We start from the raw sequence: 19,901 nt of genomic DNA, 5'->3' as shown, positions 1-19,901 counted from the left end.
TTGAGCTGGCTGCAAGGCTTTGGTCTTGGGCTGAGGGGGTGGGGGGGAGCAAAGGTGTCAGGGAGCGCTGGGAACTGGGGAGCCAGTGGAGGGGAGTTGGGTGCCGGTGCCGGGGTGGGGTCTCGGGGCAGGCAGATGCAGCAGCTGGAGCCGTCCCAGCGCGGCACAGAGGGCTGGGGGCTGCCAGGCGTCGCTGCTCCTGCCCCCCACGGGGACACCCCTCACCTGCACTTTTCCTGCCCAGAGTCGGGGCTGCTGCCGTCACCACTCCAAGTACTTTTCGCGCAGAAATAGGTGCCCGTGTCGTCGGTCTTGAGGCTGTTCATCTGCAGCGTGACCGTGCTCTGGGAGTTGTCCCTGGAGATGGTGAAGCGCCCCTTGACCGACGGCGCGTAGTATGTGCTGCCACTGCTGGTAATACTCGCGACAGCTTCGAGCCCCTTCCCGGGGGCCTGTCGCGCCCACATCATGCCGTAGCTGCTGATGGAGAAGCCGGAGGCCTTGCAGAGGAGGGTCAGGGACCCCCCGGGGGTCTGGAGGCCCCCTCCGGACTCGACCAGCTGCTCGGCCGCCCGCAGCCCTGTGCAGGGAAGAAGGACAGGATTGAGTCGCCCGCTCCCGCCATCACCCCCCATAGCCGCGCCCGGGGAGGGGGTCAGCGGGGGCTGGGACCTACCTGGGAGGGCTGCCAGGAGGAGGAGGAAGGCGGAGGGGCCTCTGATCTGCTGGGGGTGTCATTCCTGCCCTTGGGGGCTCCACATTATCAGGGTGATGGTTAAACCACAGGAGGGTGCAAAGGGGCTCGAGCACCCCTGCCCCTGCCCAGACCCCAGGGGAACGTGGGGGGTTTGCAGGAACTGGCTCATGCAGGGATTCAGAACCAAGTCACAGGTTTGGTTTGGGCACAGCTTTTGGGCCCAGGACAGGGGATTTTGGGTCCCTGCAGGGCTCTGGGGTCCCCGGGATGCAGGGATGGCTCTGGGTGCAGGGGGCAGGAATGGGGCTGGGAGTCAAACACCCGCCAGGGCTGGAGCCCTCCCGGTGGCTGTCGCAGCCCTGGCATGGGGCAGGGGCTGGGGGAGAAGCCGGACCCCTTGCCGGGGTCTGCGCTGGGTGCAAAGCATCTGGGTTTGGAGCGAGGCTCCGAGCTGTGGACATTGGTCAGGCTCAAGGGGTCTGTGCTCACTTCCAGGGGACAAGGATTGTGCCAGGGGTGTGGGAACAGGTCTGGGGTGTGGGGAGGGGCAGGGTGCTCAAGCCCCTTTGCACCCGCCTTTGGGTTAACCATCGCCGTGACCTTGTAGAGACCCACAGGGCAGAGAAACCCCTCCAGCAGAACACACTCCAGACCCGAACCCCCCTTCCACCTTCCTCCTCCTCCTGGCAGCCCTCCCAGGTAGGTCCCAGCCCCGCTGACCCCCTCCCCGGGCGCGGATATGGGGGGTGATGGTGGGAGTGGGCGACTCAATCCTGTCCTTCTTCCCTGCGCAGGGCTGCGGGCGGCCGAGCAGCTGGTCGAGTCCGGAGGGGGCCTCCAGACCCCCGGGGGGTCCCTGACCCTCCTCTGCAAGGCCTCCGGCTTCGACTTCAGCAGCGGCTACTGGATGATGGCGGCATCACACGGGCCCGCGTAGAAAATGGACTTTCTCACAGTTATTTACAGCACTGTCCTGCCTGCAAGAGGGGTCGGGCACGGGCACCGGCTGCCCGGGGGGGTGGGGGAGGCGCCATCCCTGGGGGTATTTAAAAGAAGGGTTGACGTCGTGCCTGGGGATACGGCCTGTCCCAGGGCTCCCCCTCCCCTGGGGGCAGAACCTCCTCCCCACACCCAGCCTCACCCTCCCCTGGCACCGCGGCAGGATTCTGGGGCAAGGCCTGGAGATTTGGGCACAATTTGGGGCCCACGTTCATGGCAAAGGATCCCGGCTCGATGCGAGAAGCCTGGTCTGGGGGCAAATGGTGGAGGGTGAGGGCGAGGGTGTGGGTGTGGGTGTGGGTCAGGGCTGGGTGCAGGGGTTTGGGAGGATGCTGGGCTTTGGGGAGCCCGTGCGGGGGTGTTGGGGCACGGTGCTGGGGTCAGGGCCACCATAACCATCCCTCGCGCAGCAGGAGGTGCCCGTGTCGTCGGTCTTCAGGCTGCTCATCTGCAGCGTGACCGTGCTCTGGGAGGTGTCCCTGGAGATGGTGAAGCGCCCCTTGAACGACGATGGGTACCATGTGCTACCGCTGCTGCTAATACGTCCAACATACTCGAGCCCCTTCCCGGGCGCCTGTCGCACCCAAGCCATGGCGTAGCTGCTCAAGGAGAAGCCGCAGGCCTTGCAGAGGAGGGTCAGGGACCCCCCGGGGGTCTGGAGGCCCCCTCCGGACTCGACCAGCTGCACGGCCGCCCGCAGCCCTGCGCAGGGAAGAAGGACAGGATTGAGTCGCCCGCCCCCGCCATCACCCCCCATATCCGCGCCCGGGGAGGGGGTCAGCGGGGCTGGGACCTACCTGGGAGGGCTGCCAGGAGGAGGAGGAGGAACACTGATGGGTGTTGACCTGGGATATATTGCACTGGTGGGTCGTCTCTGCCCTGGGGGGCTCCACATGGTCACGGAAATTGTTCACTCACACGATGGGGCAAAGGCGCTGGAGCAGCCCTGCCCTGCCCTGTTTCCCGACCCCTCACCCAAACACTGACCTCCTGAACAGATCACAAACCCCTTATCTCAGCCGGGATCGATGTCCGAAGCTTGGAGTCTTGCTCCAAGCCCCGGGCCGTTGCACCAAGCCCAGACCCGTGTAAGGGTCCCAGCTTCTCCTTCCGCAGCGACGCCGTGGCGTGGGCGCGACAGCACCCGGGGAGGGGCTCAAAAGGGTCGAGGGAATCACGAGCATTGGTGGTGCTACAGCGCACGGGGACGACATCCAGCCCCTCCGCGGCTCTTGAAGCACTGAAGAGCCCCCCGACACGTGCATCGAGCCCAAATCCCTGCCCTGTGCCTGGAACTCCTCTCCGAATCCTGGCCCGTCCCGCCGTCCCTGCACCTTCCCTGCTGCCCCCCAGGGACCCCGAACCCCTCCAAGGTGCCAAAATCCCCTGTCCTGAGCCCAAATCCCTGCTTGAGCCCAAATCCCTGCTTGAGCCCTGTCCTGCAAGGCCTCCGGCTTCACCTTCAGCAGCTGGGGCATGGTTTGGGCATGACAGGCTCCCGGGAAGGGGCTCGAGTTCGTCGCGCTTATTAGTGGCAGTGGTAGAACCACAAGATACGCGCCGTCGGTCCAGGGGCGCTTCACCATCTCATGGGACAACTCCCAGAGCACGCTCACGCTGCAGATGAACAGCCTGAAGACCGACGACACAGGCACCTATTTCTGCGCGAAAAGTACTTGGAGTGGTGATGGCAGCAGCCCCGACTCTGGGCAGGAAAACCGCAGGCGAGGGGTGTCCCCACGGGGGGCAGGAGCAGTGACGCCTGGCAGCCCCCAGCCCTCTGTGCCGCGCTGGGACGGCTCCAGCTGCTGCATCTGCCTGCCCCGAGACCCCACCCCGGCACCGGCGCCCAACTCCCCTCCACTGGCTCCCCAGTTCCCAGCGCTCCCTGACACCTTTGCTCCCCCCCACCCCCTCAGCCCAAGACCAAAGCCTTGCAGCCAGCTCAAGGCCTGGCCTCAGCCCCGAGACTTGGCCCAAGGCCAGACCTTGCCCTGAGCTCACACACCCCTGCTCCCTCATCCAGCACCCACCATCCTCCCAAAGCCCTTGCTCCGAGATGGAGCAGGGTGTTAAAATCCGCTGTCATGAAGCCCAGAGCCCTGCACCCAACCCAAACCCCTGCCTAGAGCCCACATCCCTGCATGAGCCGTGTCCTGCCAGGGCTCCGGCATGTTCTGGCTGCCACAGGCACCCACACCCTTCCCAAAACCCTAACACCAAGCTCAGACCCCTCTTCTGAGCCCAGACATCCCCGCTCTGCACCCCAAACTCCCACTGTATTCCCAAAGTCCTTGCACCAAGCACCAGCACGCGTGCTCTGAGCCCCAGCACCCCTAAACCCCCAAACCCCTCCGGCTTCCCAAAATCCTGGCTGTGAGCCCAGAGACCCCGAAATCCCAAGCTCCCGGCAGCCACCCCCTGGGCTCCTGACGTGGCTGGCGCTGCCCCCACAGCCCCGTCCCCTGCACCCCCAGCACCCCCAGCGCTGGGGAACCCTGCCCCCCCCCGAGCCCCTTCCCGGGCCCCTCCGCACCCACACGGAGCCGCAGCTGCTGCGGGAGAAGCCGGAGCCGTTGCCGGGGCCTGGGGTGGGTGCAAAGGGCCTGGCTCTGGAGCAGGGCTCTAAACGTTGGGCCTTGCTTCAGTTCCAGAGGTGTGGGCTCAGCTCCAGGGGACAAGGAGTGTGCCAGGGGTGTGGGAACAGGTCTGGGGTGTGGGCAGGGGCAGGGTGCTCCAGCCCCTTTGCACCCTCCTTTGGGGTAACCATCACCGGGACCATGTAGAGCCCCGCGGAGCAAACAATGCCCTCCCAGAAGGCCTCATCCCAGACTAGCCTCCCTCCGCCTTCCTCCTCCTCCTGGCAGCCCTCCCAGGTAGGTCCCAGCCGCGCTGAGCCCCTCCCTGGGCACGGATATGGGGGGTGATGGCGGGAGCGGGCGACTCAATCCTGTCCTTCTTCCCTGCGCAGGGCTGCGGGCGGCCGAGCAGCTGGTCGCGTCCGGAGGGGGCCTCCAGACCCCCGGGGGGTCCCTGACCCTCATCTGCAAGGCCTCCGGCTTCTCCATCAGTGGCTACAGCATGAGCTGGGTGCGACAGGCGCCCGGGAAGGGGCTCGAGTACGTCGCGGGTATTGATAGCGGTGGTAGCACAGGCTACGCGCCGTCGGTCCAGGGGCGCTTCACCATCTCCAAGGACGACTCCCAGAGCACGGTCACGCTGCAGATGAACAGCCTGAAGACCGACGACACAGGCACCCGCTGCTGCACAAAAGCTGATTATGGTGGTTTATGGATGGGAAAGAAACCCACATCAAGTGGTTTTCATTAAAAAGGCAGCGATGCCTGGCAGCCCCCAGCCCTCTGTGCCGCTCTGGGACCCTCAAGCAGGTGGGAGCAGCTGCCTCCCCACACCCCAAACCATGCCCCGACACCCCTGCGCTGGCTCACAGAATCTCAGCACCTCCCCAAAAGGCCTGTCGCAGCCCAGAGCCCCGCACCCAGCCCAGACCCCTGTGCTGAGGCGGACGCCCCTGTGCTGTTCCCCCAAATCCCGTGCCGGAGCTGCTGGAGGAGAAGCCGCAGGACCTGCAGGACGCGGCTGATGCAGCGATTCAGGCCCAAGGCAGGGTTTGGGCCTTGGGGCAGGGGCTTGGGTGCAAAAGCTTGGTTTTGTCACCCTGCGGGGGTTTGGGGTCCCGGGGGGGCAGCAGGCAGGGGGCAGGGATGGCTCTGGGTGCACGGGCAGGAGCCAGAGAGCAGTTCCACGCACGCGGTAACGATTTGGGCTGGATGCGCGTGTCTGGGAGCGCTTCAGAGCCTCAAGCGCAGCAGAGGGGCTGGGGGCCGTCCCCGGGTGCTGTAGCACCCCCCGCGCTGGTGATTCCTGTGACGAACTGACGCCCCTCCCGGGCGCTGTCACCCCCAAACCCCTTGGGAGCTGCTGGGGAAGCAGCCGGAGCCCTCGCCGGGGCCTGGGCTCAGTGCTGAGGAAGAGGGTTTGGAGCAAGGCTCAGGCTGACGGTATGGCTGCAGCTGAAGAGGTGTGGGCTCAGTTCCAGGGGTCAAGGTTTGGGGGAGGGGTCTGGCAAGAGGGCTGGGATCCCAGCAGGGGCAGGGATGCTCAAGGCCCTTTGCACCCACCTTTGGGGTAACCATCACCCTGATAATGTGGAGCCCCCCAGGGCAGGAATGACACCCCCAGCAGATCAGAGGCCCCTCCACCTTCCTCCTCCTCCTGGCAGCCCTCCCAGGTAGGTCCCAGCCCCGCTGACCCCCTCCCTGGGCGCGGATATGGGGGGTGATGGCGGGAGCGGGCGACTCAATCCTGTCCTTCTTCCCTGCGCAGGGCTGCGGGCGGCCGAGCAGCTGGTCGAGTCCGGAGGGGGCCTCCAGACCCCCGGGGGGTCCCTGACCCTCCTCTGCAAGGCCTCCGGCTTCGACTTCAGCAGCACCAGCATGTTCTGGGTGCGACAGGCGCCCGGGAAGGGGCTCGAAAGAGTTCCAGCTATTAGCAACGATGGTAGAAACACAGGCTACGCGCCGTCGGTCCAGGGGCGCTTCACCCTCTCCATGGACACCTCCCAGAGCACGGTCACGCTGCAGATGAACAGCCTCAAGACCGACGACACGGGCACCTCCTGCTGCACGAGACATGTTTATGGTTGTGTGAGGCTGCAAAAAACCCCACCAAGTGGTTTCCTGCCCAGGGCAGCGACGCCTGGCAGCCCCCAGCCCCCTGTGCCGCGCTGGGGCGGCTCCAGCTGCTGCATCTGCCTGCCCCGAGACCCCACCCCGGCACCGGCACCCAACTCCCCTCCACCGCCTTTCAGCATCTGCCTGGAACTGCGCCCAGACCCCCAGGCCAAGCCCGGACCTGTTGCAGCCATCCCGCTCCCCGCTCCCATCTCAGAGCCTGGGTCCCGGCACCGAGCTGGGATCATTCGCCCTCCGCCCGCGCCCTTGTCCTGGGGCCCAACCTCCCGGCGCTGCTCCCAGCACCTCCCCAAACCCCTCGCCCCAAGCCCACACCCTGGGGGCCGGGCTTGACCCGACCCTGCAGCCGCAGCCTTGGCCCGAGCCGGGACTCCCTGAGCCCGGCTCGGCTGGGGGTTCTGGGCACGGGAAGGGCCCTGGGGCGGGTGCGGGGGTCCCGGGTCGCTGCGGGGGGGCCGGGCTTGGGGCCGCGCTCCAGGCCCAGCGGCAGAGTTTAGGGAAGGCGCCGAGATGCTGGGACAGAGCGCCGGGATGTGCGGGCTCAGGGCGGGGGCTGGGCTCCATCCAAGGCTCTGGCCTCGGAGCCCAAAGTGCCGGCGGGGTGCAGGGTCCAGGCTGGGCGCAAGGGTCTGGCCTTGCTGCAGGGGCGGGGGCGGGGAGCCGGCGGTCCGGGCTCGGGAGAGGGTTTGGGTTCGGTGCCAAGGCCAGAGCGGGTGTTGTGGGATCCTGCCGGGGTCTGGGGAGCCGGTGGAGGGGAGTTGGGTGCCGGTGCCGGGGTGGGGTCTCGGGGCAGGCAGATGCAGCAGCTGGAGCCGTCCCAGCGCAGCACAGGGGGCTGGGGGCTGCCAGGCATCGCTGCTCCTGCCCCCCGCAGGGACACCCCTCGCCGGCGGTTTTCCTGCCCAGAGTCGGGGCTGCTGCCGTCACCATCAGTAGCTTTTGCGCAGAAATAGGTGCCCGTGTCGTCGGTCTTGAGGCTGTTCATCTGCAGCGTGAGCGTGCTCTGGGAGTTGTCCCTGGAGATGGTGAAGCGCCCCTGGACCGACGGCGCGTAGGATGTGCTACTACCATCACTGTTAATAACCGCGACCAACTCGAGCCCCTTCCCGGGGGCCTGTCGTGCCCAAACCATGTTGTAGCTGCTGTTGGAGAAGCCAGAAGCCTTGCAGACGAGGGTCAGGGACCCCCCGGGGGTCTGGAGGCCCCCTCCGGACTCGACCAGCTGCACGGCCGCCCGCAGCCCTGCGCAGGGAAGGACAGGATTGAGTCGCCCGCTCCCGCCATCACCCCCCATATCCGTGCCCGGGGAGGGGGTCAGCGGGGCTGGGACCTACCTGGGAGGGCTGCCAGGAGGAAGAGGAAGGTGGAGGGAGGCTAGTCTGGGTTGAGTCCTTCTGGGAATTATTTGTTTGTCCTGTTGGGATCTACATGGTCCCGGTGATGGTTCACCCAAAGGAGGGGGCAAAGGGGCTTGAGCACCCTGCCCCTCCCCACACCCCAGACCTGTTCCCACAACCCTGGCACAATCCTTGTCCCCTGGAACTGAGCCCAGACCCCTTGAGCCTGACCAACGTCCACAGCTCGGAGTCTCGCTCCAAACCCAGATGCTTTGCACCCAGCGCAGACCCCGGCAAGGGCTCCGGCTTCTCCCCCAGCCCCTGCCCCATGGCAGGGCTGCGACAGCCACCGGGAGGGCTCCAACCCTGGCAGGTGTTTGACTCCCAGCCCCATTCCTGCCCCCTGCACCCAGAGCCATCCCTGCATCCCGGGGACCCCAGAGCCCTGCAGGGACCCAAAATCCCCTGTCCTGGGCCCAAAACCTGCGCCCAAACCAAACCTGTGACTTGGTTCTGAATCCCTGCATGAGCCAGTTCCTGCAAACCCCCCACGTTCCCCTGGGGTCTGGGCAGGGGCAGGGGTGCTCGAGCCCCTTTGCACCCTCCTGTGGTTTAACCATCACCCGGATAATGTGGAGCCCCCCAGGGCAGGAATGACACCCCCAGCAGATCAGAGGCCCCTCCGCCTTCTTCCTCCTCCTGGCAGCCCTCCCAGGTAGGTCCCAGCCCCGCTGACCCCCTCCCCGGGCGCGGATATGGGGGGTGATGGCGGGAGCGGGCGACTCAATCCTGTCCTTCTTCCCTGCGCAGGGCTGCGGGCGGCCGAGCAGCTGGTCGCGTCCGGAGGGGGCCTCCAGACCCCCGGGGGGTCCCTGACCCTCCTCTGCAAGGCCTCCGGCTTCGACATCAGCAGCAAAGCCATGTACTGGGCACGACAGGCCCCTGGGAAGGGGCTCGAGAGGGTCTCAGGTATTCAGAGCGATGGTAGTTACACAGAGTACGCGCCGTCGGTCCAGGGGCGCTTCACCATCTCCAGGGACACCTCCCAGAGCACGGTCACGCTGCAGATGAACAGCCTGGGTCTGGGGTTGGTGCAGGGCTCTGGGCTCAGGGCAGGGCTCTGGGCTCAGGGCAGGGCTCTGGGCTCAGGGCTGGGCTCTGGGCTCAGGGCAGGGCTCTGGGCTCAGGGCAGGGCTCTGGGCTCACTGCAGGGCTCTGGGCTCACTGCAGGGCTCTGGGCTCAGGGCAGGGCTCTGGGCTCAGGGCAGGATGCAGCCCCCTGCAAGAGCCCAGCAGCCCGGGGGGGTGGGATCAGTAGTCCGGGATGGGGCACAGAATGCGGGCCTGGGGTAAGGGTCTCATGGGGGTGCAGAGGGTCGAGACTGGGGTCAGGGATGCGGGCAGGGTGTGGGGGTGTGGGCTGTGGGAGAGGGTGCAGGTTGGGGCAGGGCTTCTGGGAAGAGGCTGGGATGTGTGGGGATGTTGGGGCATGGTGATGGGACGGCTTGCTCAGGGCAGGGCTCTGGGCTCAGGGCAGGGCTCTGGATGCAGTTCAAGATGCTGGCACAGGACACTGCAGCAGGGCACTGCCAGCCATGACCAGCTCTCCACCAAAAGCAGTAACTATGGGATTTTTCCCAGTCTCTCACCATCACCACCACAGCCGTGTCTGGTGCAGGTGTCGGTGGCCATGACAACGTCGAGACCCCCAGGGCAGGAATGACACCACCAGCAGGCAGGACACGTTGCAGATCAGACCCCCTTCCACCTTCCTCCTCCTCCTGGCAGCCCTCCCAGGTAGGTCCCAGCCCCGCTGAGCCCCTCCCCGGGCGCGGATATGGGGGGTGATGGCGGGAGCGGGCGACTCAATCCTGTCCTTCTTCCCTGCGCAGGGCTGCGGGCGGCCAAGCAGCTGGTCGCGTCCGGAGGGGGCCTCCAGACCCCCGGGGGGTCCCTGACCCTCCTCTGCAAGGCCTCCGGCTTCTCCTTGAGCAGCTACGCCATGGCTTGGGTGCGACAGGCGCCCGGGAAGGGGCTCGAGTATGTTGGACGTATTAGCAGCAGTGGTAGCACATGGTACCCATCGTCGTTCAAGGGGCGCTTCACCATCTCCAGGGACACCTCCCAGAGCACGGTCACGCTGCAGATGAACAGCCTGAAGACCGACGACACGGGCACCTCCTGCTGCGCGAGGGATGGTTATGGTTGTGTGAGGCTGTGAAAAAACCCGTCAAGGGGTTTCCTACCCAGGGCAGCGACGCCTGGCAGCCCCCAGCCCTCTGTGCCGCGCTGGGGCGGCTCCAGCTGATGGGGGCAGCTGCCTCCCATGAGCCTGGACACCAGCACCGTGTCACAACACCCCCACACGGGCTCCCCAAAGCCCAGCATCCTCCCAAACCCCTGCACCCATTTCTGACCCACACCCTCCCCCACTTACACCTACACCAGGCTTGTCACATCGAGCCGGGATCCTTTGCCATGAGCCTCATAACCAAATTCGGGCCAAATCTCCAGGTCTTGCCCCAGAATCGTGCCGCGGTGCCAGTGGAGGGTGAGGCTGGGTATTAGGAAAACTGCCCTCCCTGCAAGAGGGGTCGGGCACGGGCACCGGCTGCCCGGGGGGGTGGGGGAGGCGCCATCCCTGGGGGTATTTAAAAGAAGGGTTGACGTCGTGCCTGGGGATACGGCCTGTCCCAGGGCTCCCCCTCCCCTGGGGGCAGAACCTCCTCCCCACACCCAGCCTCACCCTCCCCTGGCACCGCGGCAGGATTCTGGGGCAAGGCCTGGAGATTTGGGCACAATTCGGGGCCCACGTTCATGGCAAGGATCCCGGCTCGATGCGAGAAGCCTGGTCTGGGGGCAAGTGGTGGAGGGTGAGGGCGAGGGTGTGGGTGTGGGTGTGGGTCAGGGCTGGGTGCAGGGTTTGGGAGGATGCTGGGCCTTGGGGAGCCCGTGCGGGGGTGTTGGGGCACGGTGCTGGGGTCAGGGCCACCATAACCATCCCTCGCGCAGCAGGAGGTGCCCGTGTCGTCGGTCTTGAGGCTGCTCATCTGCAGCGTGACCGTGCTCTGGGAGTTGTCCCTGGAGATGGTGAAGCGCCCCTGGACCGACGGCGCGTAGGCTGTGTATCTACCGTCGCTGCTAATACCCGCGACGAACTCGAGCCCCTTCCCGGGCACCTGTCGTGCCCAAACCATGCCCCAGCTGCTGAAGATGAAGCCAAGCCCCGGCAGGACAGGGCTCAAGCAGGGATTTGGGCTCAAGCAGGGATTTGGGCTCAAGCAGGGATTTGGGCTGAGGACAGGGGATTTTGGCACCTTGGAGGGGTTTGGGGTCCCTGGGGGGCAGCAGGGAAGGTGCAGGGACGGCGGGACGGGCCAGGATTTGGAGAGGAGTTCCAGGCACAGGGCAGGGATTTGGGCTCGATGCACGTGTCGGGGGGCTCTTCAGTGCTTCAAGAGCCGCGGAGGGGCTGGATGCCGTCCCCGTGCGCTGTAGCACCACCAATGCTCGTGATTCCCTCGACCCTTTTGAGCCCCTCCCCGGGTGCTGTCGCGCCCACGCCACGGCGTAGCTGGGCCCAGTTTCAGGCAGATGCTGAAAGGCAGTGGGGGGGAGTTGGGTGCCGGTGCCGGGGTGGTGTCTCGGGGCAGGCAGATGCAGCAGCTGGAGCCGTCCCAGCGCGGCACAGGGGGCTGGGGGCTGCCAGGCATCGCTGCTCCTGCCCCCCGCGGGGACACCCCTCGCCGGCGGTTTTCCTGCCCAGAGTCGGGGCTGCTGCCGTCACCAGCACCAGCAGCTTTCGCGCAGAAATAGGTGCCCGTGTCGTCGGTCTTGAGGCTGTTCATCTGCAGCGTGACCGTGCTCTGGGAGTTGTCCCTGGAGATGGTGAAGCGCCCCTGGACCGACGGCGCGTAGTCTGTGCTACCACTGCTGCTAATACTCGCGACAGCTTCGAGCCCCTTCCCGGGCGCCTGTCGCACCCAGTACATGGCTTTGCTGCTGAAGTCGAAGCCGGAGGCCTTGCAGACGAGGGTCAGGGACCCCCCGGGGGTCTGGAGGCCCCCTCCGGACGCGACCAGCTGCTCGGCCGCCCACAGCCCTGCGCAGGGAAGAAGGACAGGATTGAGTCGCCCGCTCCCGCCATCACCCCCCATATCCGCGCCCGGGGAGGGGGTCAGCGGGGCTGGGACCTACCTGGGAGGGCTGCCAGGAGGAGGAGGAAGGTGGAGGGGCCTCTGATCTGCTGGGGGTGTCATTCCTGCCCTGATGGGGCTCCACATTATCCGGGTGATGGTTACCCCAAAGGCGGGTGCAAAGGGGCTTGAGCATCCCTGCCCCTGCTGGGATCCCAGCCCTCTTGCCAGACCCCTCCCCCAAACCTTGACCCCTGGAACTGAGCCCACACCTCTTCAGCTGCAGCCATACCGTCAGCCTGAGCCTTGCTCCAAACCCTCTTCCTCAGCACTGAGCCCAGGCCCCGGCGAGGGCTCCGGCTGCTTCCCCAGCAGCTCCCAAGGGGTTTGGGGGTGACAGTGCCCGGGAGGGGCGTCAGTTCGTCACAGGAATCACCAGCGCGGGGGGTGCTACAGCACCCGGGGACGGCCCCCAGCCCCTCTGCTGCGCTTGAGGCTCTGAAGCGCTCCCAGACACGCGCATCCAGCCCAAATCGTTACCGCGTGCGTGGAACTGCTCTCTGGCTCCTGCCCGTGCACCCAGAGCCATCCCTGCCCCCTGCCTGCTGCCCCCCCGGGACCCCAAACCCCCGCAGGGTGACAAAACCAAGCTTTTGCACCCAAGCCCCTGCCCCAAGGCCCAAACCCTGCCTTGGGCCTGAATCGCTGCATCAGCCGCGTCCTGCAGGTCCTGCGGCTTCTCCTCCAGCAGCTCCGGCACGGGATTTGGGGGAACAGCACAGGGGCGTCCGGCTCAGCACAGGGGTCTGGGCTGGGTGCGGGGCTCTGGGCTGCGACAGGCCTTTTGGGGAGGTGCTGAGATTCTGTGAGCCAGCGCAGGGGTGTCGGGGCATGGTTTGGGGTGTGGGGAGGCAGCTGCTCCCACCTGCTTGAGGGTCCCAGAGCGGCACAGAGGGCTGGGGGCTGCCAGGCATCGCTGCCTTTTTAATGAAAACCACTTGATGTGGGTTTCTTTCCCATCCATAAACCACCATAATCAGCTTTTGTGCAGCAGCGGGTGCCCGTGTCGTCGGTCTTGAGGCTGTTCATCTGCAGCGTGACCGTGCTCTGGGAGTCGTCCCTGGAGAGGGTGAAGCGCCCCTGGACCGACGGCACGTAGCCTGTGCTACCACCGCTATCAATACCCGCGACGTACTCGAGCCCCTTCCCGGGCGCCTGTCGCACCCAGCTCATGCTGTAGCCACTGATGGAGAAGCTGGAGGCCTTGCAGAGGAGGGTCAGGGACCCCCCGGGGGTCTGGAGGCCCCCTCCGGACTCGACCAGCTGCACGGCCGCCCGCAGCCCTGCGCAGGGAAGAAGGACAGGATTGAGTCGCCCGCTCCCGCCATCACCCCCCATATCCGCGCCCGGGGAGGGGGTCAGCGGGGCTGGGACCTACCTGGGAGGGCTGCCAGGAGGAGGAGGAAGGTGGAGGGGGGTCTGATCTGCAATGTGTCCTGCCTGCTGGTGGTGTTATTCCTGCCCTGGGGGTCTCGACGTTGTCACGGCCACCTACACCTGCACCAGACACGGCTGTGGTGGTGGCGAGAGGCTGCGAAAAATCCCGACATTATCTGGTTTTGATGGGGAAGCTGGTCATGGCTGGCACTTCCCTGCTCCGATGTCCTGCGCCAACAGCTTGAACTGCATCCAGAGCCCTGCCCTGAGCCCAGCCCCTGTACAAACCCCAGACCCCTTCCCATGGCCTGACCCCCCACCAGCTCCCCAGCTTTGCTCCCCGAGTGTGGGGCCAGCCTGGAGCAAGGGAGTGGGGGAGCTGGGAGGTGTCCCCTTCTGCCCCCTCCCTGCGCAGGGCTGCGGGCGGCTGAGCAGCTGGTCGAGTCCGGAGGGGGCCTCCAGACCCCCGGGGGGTTCCCTGTGCTTCCACCCAGACACAAGGGCCCAAAGGCTGGTGTCAGGCTTGTGCTTTCACAAGTCACTGCAAACAGGCCTGGGAAGCCTCTCTCACCGGTGTGGGCTGAGCGGGTGCCGGCAGCTGTCCTGATTTCAGTCCAGCACAGAAACACAGGTGCTGCTTTGGTTGCAGTTGGCAACCCCGGACCAGAAACCATGCCCTGATGCCAGGCAGCCCTAAAAGCCCTGCTCACATCCCTCCCTGATGAACCCAAGGAGGGCGCAAAGGGGCTCGAGCACCCCTGCCCCTGCCCAGACCCCAGGGGAACGTGGGGGGTTTGCAGGAACTGGCTGATGCAGTGATTCAGAACCAAGTCACAGGTTTGGTTTGGGCACAGCTTTTGGGCCCAGGACAGGGGATTTTGGGTCCCTGCAGGGCTCTGGGGTCCCCGGGATGCAGGGATGGCTCTGGGTGCAGGGGGCAGGAATGGGGCTGGGAGTCAAACACCCGCCAGGGCTGGAGCCCTCCCGGTGGCTGTCGCAGCCCTGCCATGGGGCAGGGGCTGGGGGAGAAGCCGGAGCCCTTGCCGGGGCCAGCGCTGGGTGCAAAGCATCTGGGTTTGGAGCGAGGCTCCGAGCTGTGGACGTTGGTCAGGCTCAAGGGGTCTGTGCTCAGTTCCAGGGGACAAGGATTGTGCCAGGGGTGTGGGAACAGGTCTGGGGTGTGGGCAGGGGCAGGGTGCTCCAGCCCCTTTGCACCCGCCTTTGGGTTAACCATCGCCGTGACCTTGTAGAGACCCACAGGGCAGAGAAACCCCTCCAGCAGAACACACTCCAGACCCGAACCCCCCTCCACCTTCTTCGTCCTCCTGGCAGCCCTCCCAGGTAGGTCCCAGCCCCGCTGACCCCCTCCCCGGGCGCGGATATGGGGGGTGACGGCGGGAGCGGGCGACTCAATCCTGTCCTTCTTCCCTGCGCAGGGCTGCGGGCGGCCGTGCAGCTGGTCGAGTCCGGAGGGGGCCTCCAGACCCCCGGGGGGTCCCTGACCCTCCTCTGCAAGGCCTCCGGCTTCTCCATCAGCAGCACCAGCCTGTTCTGGGCGCGACAGGCGCCTGGGAAGGGGCTCGAGTGGGTCTCAGGTATTCAGAGCGATGGTAGTTACACAGAGTACGCGCCGTCGGTCAAGGGGCGCTTCACCATCTCCAGGGACAACTCCCAGAGCACGGTCACGCTGCAGATGAGCAGCCTGAAGACCAACGACACGGGCACCTATTTCTGCGCGAGGTATGGTTATGGTGGCCCTGACCCCAGCACCGTGCCCCAACACCCCCACACGGGCTCCCCAAAGCCCAGCATCCCCCCAGACCCCTGCACCCAGCCCTGACCCACACCCACACCCACACCCTCGCCCTCACCCTCCACCGCTTGCCCCCAGACCAGGCTTCTCGCATTGAGCCGGGATCCTTTGCCATGAACGTGGGCCCCGAATTGTGCCCAAATCTCCAGGCCTTGCCCCAGAATCCTGCCGCGGTGCCAGGGGAGGGTGAGGCTGGGTGTGGGGAGGAGGTTCTGCCCCCAGGGGAGGGGGAGCCCTGGGACAGGCCGTATCCCCAGGCACGACGTCAACCCTTCTTTTAAATACCCCCAGGGATGGCGCCTCCCCCACCCCCCCGGGCAGCCGGTGCCCGTGCCCGACCCCTCTTGCAGGGAGGGCAGTGCTGTAAATAACTGTGAGAAAGTCCATTTTCTACGCGGGCCCGTGTGATGCCGCCATCATCCAGTAGCCGCTGCTGAAGTCGAAGCCGGAGGCCTTGCAGAGGAGGGTCAGGGACCCCCCGGGGGTCTGGAGGCCCCCTCCGGCCTCGACCAGCTGCTCGGCCGCCCGCAGCCCTGCGCAGGGAAGAAGGACAGGATTGAGTCGCCCGCTCCCGCCATCACCCCCCATATCCGCGCCCGGGGAGGGGGTCAGCGGGGCTGGGACCTACCTGGGAGGGCTGCCAGGAGGAGGAGGAAGGTGGAGGGGCCTCTGATCTGCTGGGGGTGTCATTCCTGCCCTGGGGGTCTCGACGTTGTCACGGCCACCGACACCTGCACCAGACACGGCTGTGGTGGTGGTGAGAGGCTGAGGGAACCCCCAATATAATTGGTTTTGCTGGTGGGGTGGTGCCTTGCCTGGCACTTCCCTGCTCCGATGTCCTGCGCCAACAGCTTGAACTGCATCCACAGCCCAGAGCCCTGAGCCCAGAGCCCGGCCCTGAGCCCAGCCCCTGTACAAACCCCAGACCCCTTCCCATGGCCTGACCCCCCCCCAGCTCCCCAGCTTTGCTCCCCGAGCCTGGGGCCAGCCTGGAGCAAGGCAGTGGGGGAGCTGGGAGGTGTCCCCTTCTGCCCCCTCCCTGCGCAGGGCTGGCGGGCGGCCGTGCAGCTGGTCGAGTCCGGAGGGGGCCTCCAGACCCCCGGGGGGTCCCTGACCCTCCTCTGCAAGGCCTCCGGCTTCACCTTCAGCAGCACCGGCATGGGATGGGTGCGACAGGCGCCCGGGAAGGGGCTCGAAGCTGTCGCGGGTATTAGCAGCAGTGGTAGCACAGGCTACGCGCCGTCGGTCGAGGGGCGCTTCACCATCTCCAGGGACAACTCCAGAGCACGCTCACGCTGCAGATGAACAGCCTGAAGACCGACGACACGGGCACCTATTTCTGCGCGAAAAGTACTTGGAGTGGTGATGGCAGCAGCCCCGACTCTGGGCAGGAAAACCGCAGGCGAGGGGTGTCCCCGTGGGGGGCAGGAGCAGCGACGCCTGGCAGCCCCCAGCCCTCTGTGCCACGCTGGGACGGCTCCAGCTGCTGCATCTGCCTGCCCCGAGACCCCACCCCGGCACCGGCACCCAACTCCCCTCCACCGGCTCCCCAGTTCCCAGCGCTCCCTGACACCTTTGCTCCCCCCCACCCCCTCAGCCCAAGACCAAAGCCTTGCAGCCAGCTCAAGGCCTGGCCTCAGCCCCGAGACTTGGCCCAAGGCCAGACCTTGCCCTGAGCTCACACACCCCTGCTCCCTCATCCAGCACCCACCATCCTCCCAAAGCCCTTGCTCCGAGATGGAGCAGGGTGTTAAAATCCGCTGTCATGAAGCCCAGAGCCCTGCACCCAACCCAAACCCCTGCCTAGAGCCCACATCCCTGCATGAGCCGTGTCCTGCCACGGCTCCGGCATGTTCTGGCTGCCACAGGCACCCACACCCTTCCCAAAACCCTAACACCAAGCTCAGACCCCTCTTCTGAGCCCAGACATCCCCGCTCTGCACCCCAAACTCCCACTGTATTCCCAAAGTCCTTGCACCAAGCACCAGCACGCGTGCTCTGAGCCCCAGCACCCCTAAAGCCCCAAACCCCTCCGGCTTCCCAAAATCCTGGCTGTGAGCCCAGAGACCCCGAAATCCCAAGCTCCCGGCAGCCACCCCCTGGGCTCCTGACGCGGCTGGCGCTGCCCCCACAGCCCCGTCCCCTGCACCCCCAGCACCCCCAGCGCTGGGGAACCCTGCCCCCCCCCGAGCCCCTTCCCGGGCCCCTCCGCACCCACACGGAGCCGCAGCTGCTGCGGGAGAAGCCGGAGCCATTGCCGGGGGCTGGGTGGGTGCAAAGGGCCTGGCTCTGGAGCAGGGCTCTAAACGTTGGGCCTTGCTTCAGTTCCAGAGGTGTGGGCTCAGCTCCAGGGGACAAGGATTGTGCCAGGGGTGTGGGAACAGGTCTGGGGTGTGGGCAGGGGCAGGGGTGCTCCAGCCCCTTTGCACCCTCCTTTGGGGTAACCATCACCGGGACCATGTAGAGCCCCACAGGGCAAACAATGCCCTCCCAGAAGGCCTCATCCCAGACCAGCCTCCCTCCGCCTTCCTCCTCCTCCTGGCAGCCCTCCCAGGTAGGTCCCAGCCCCGCTGACCCCCTCCCCGGGCGCGGATATGGGGGGTGATGGCGGGAGCGGGCGACTCAATCCTGTCCTTCTTCCCTGCGCAGGGCTGCGGGCGGCCGAGCAGCTGGTCGAGTCCGGAGGGGGCCTCCAGACCCCCGGGGGGTCCCTGACCCTCCTCTGCAAGGCCTCCGGCTTTGACTTCAGCAGCACCGGCATGGGATGGGTGCGACAGGCGCCCGGGAAGGGGCTCGAGTGGGTCGCGGGTATTTACAGCGATGGTGACACATACTACGCGCCGTCGGTCCAGGGGCGCTTCACCATCTCCAGGGACACCTCCCAGAGCACGGTCACGCTGCAGATGAACAGCCTGGGTCTGGGGATGGTGCAGGGCTCTGGGCTCAGGGCAGGGCTCTGGGCTCAGGGCAGGATGCAGCCCCCTGCAAGAGCCCAGCAGCCCGGGGGGGTGGGATCAGTAGTCCGGGATGGGGCACAGAATGCGGGCCTGGGGTAAGGGTCTCATGGGGGTGCAGAGGGTCGAGACTGGGGTCAGGGATGCGGGCAGGGTGTGGGGGTGTGGGCTGTGGGAGAGGGTGCAGGTTGGGGCAGGGCTTCTGGGAAGAGGCTGGGATATGTGGGGATGTTGGGGCATGGTGATGGGACGGCTTGCTCAGGGCAGGGCTCTGGGCTCAGGGCAGGGCTCTGGATGCAGTTCAAGATGCTGGCACAGGACACTGCAGCAGGGCACTGCCAGCCATGACCAGCTCTCCCACCAAAAGCAGTAACTATGGGATTTTTCCCAGCCTCTCACCACCACCACCACAGCCGTGTCTGGTGCAGGTGTCGGTGGCCGTGACACCGTCGAGACTCCAAGGGCAGAAATGACACCACCAGCAGGCAGGACACATTGCAGATCAGACCCCCTTCCACCTTCCTCCTCCTCCTGGCAGCCCTCCCAGGTAGGTCCCAGCCCCGCTGACCCCCTCCCCGGGCGCGGATATGGGGGGTGATGGCGGGAGCGGGCGACTCAATCCTGTCCTTCTTCCCTGCGCAGGGCTGCGGGCGGCCGTGCAGCTGGTCGAGTCCGGAGGGGGCCTCCAGACCCCCGGGGGGTCCCTGACCCTCCTCTGCAAGGCCTCCGGCTTCACCTTCAGCAGCTACGCCATGGCTTGGGCGCGACAGGCTCCGGGGAAGGGGCTCGAGTTGGTCGCACAGATTGCCAGCGGTGGTAGTAGCACATACTACGCGCCGTCGGTCGAGGGGCGCTTCACCATCTCCAGGATCGAGTCCCAGAGCACGGTCACGCTGCACATGAACAGCCTCAAGACCGACGACACGGGCACCTCCTGCTGCGCGAGACCTGATGGTGCTGCTCTTGACCCCCGCACCGTTCCCCAACACCCCCGCACTGGGTTCCCACGTCCCAGCACATTCATAAAAGCCCCGACCCCACCCCACTCCCACCCCCTGCCCTGACCCTCCTCTGTTCGCACCCAGCCCGGACCCTTTGCAGCCAGCCCAAATCCTGCCCGTGCCCAACCCCTCGGCTCCTGACCCGGCTGGAGCTGCGCGGCCGCGCCGGAGCATCGGGAGGGGAAGCGGAGCCTTTGCAGCGCAGGCGCGGGGCAGGGATTTCTTAGACTCATAGAATGTCCTGAGCTGGGGGGCAGCTGCCCCCACCAGCTGGAGCCCCCCAGCGCGGCACAGAGGGCTGGGGGCTGCCAGGCGTTGCTGCCCTGGGATGGAAACCCCTTGATGGGGTTTTCCACAGCCTCACACAACCATAACCATCCCTCGCGCAGCAGGAGGTGCCCGTGTCGTCGGTCTTGAGGCTGTTCATCTGCAGCGTGACCGTGCTCTGGGAGCTGTCCCTGGAGATGGTGAAGCGCCCTTCCATCGACGGTGCGAACCATGTGGTACCACCGATGCTAACCTGAGCAATGCTCTCAAGCCCCTTCCCGGGCGCCTGTCGTGCCCAGAACATGTTGTATCCATTGAAGTCAAAGCCGGAGGCCTTGCAGAGGAGGGTCAGGGACCCCCCGGGGGTCTGGAGGCCCCCTCCGGACGCGACCAGCTGCTCGGCCGCCCGCAGCCCTGCGCAGGGAAGAAGGACAGGATTGAGTCGCCCGCTCCCGCCATCACCCCCCATATCCGTGCCCAGGGAGGGGGTCAGCGGGGCTGGGACCTACCTGGGAGGGCTGCCAGGAGGAGGAGGAAGGCGGAGG

The 19,901-nt window shown here is 66.4% G+C and overlaps 3 gene segments (V, D, J or C); all 3 read right to left on the bottom strand.

Moving 5' to 3' along the window:
• Nucleotides 1-221: 221 nt before the first annotated feature.
• On the bottom strand, nucleotides 222-1,288 carry LOC135318278 (Ig heavy chain V region 914-like). The segment is given in 3 exon segments: nucleotides 222-580; nucleotides 677-722; nucleotides 1,274-1,288. Coding segments are annotated over 3 exon segments (420 nt in total).
• A 709-nt stretch (nucleotides 1,289-1,997) lies between these two features.
• LOC135318277 (Ig heavy chain V region 914-like) lies at nucleotides 1,998-2,453 on the bottom strand. The segment is given in 1 exon segment: nucleotides 1,998-2,453. A coding segment is annotated over 1 exon segment (456 nt).
• A 10,415-nt stretch (nucleotides 2,454-12,868) lies between these two features.
• Nucleotides 12,869-13,282, bottom strand: LOC135318276 (Ig heavy chain V region 914-like). The segment is given in 1 exon segment: nucleotides 12,869-13,282. A coding segment is annotated over 1 exon segment (414 nt).
• Nucleotides 13,283-19,901: the final 6,619 nt, after the last annotated feature.

This window comes from Phalacrocorax carbo, chromosome 29, assembly GCF_963921805.1.
Source record: "Phalacrocorax carbo chromosome 29, bPhaCar2.1, whole genome shotgun sequence".
Lineage (NCBI taxonomy): Eukaryota > Metazoa > Chordata > Aves > Suliformes > Phalacrocoracidae > Phalacrocorax > Phalacrocorax carbo.
This window is presented reverse-complemented; position numbering and strand designations above follow the sequence as displayed.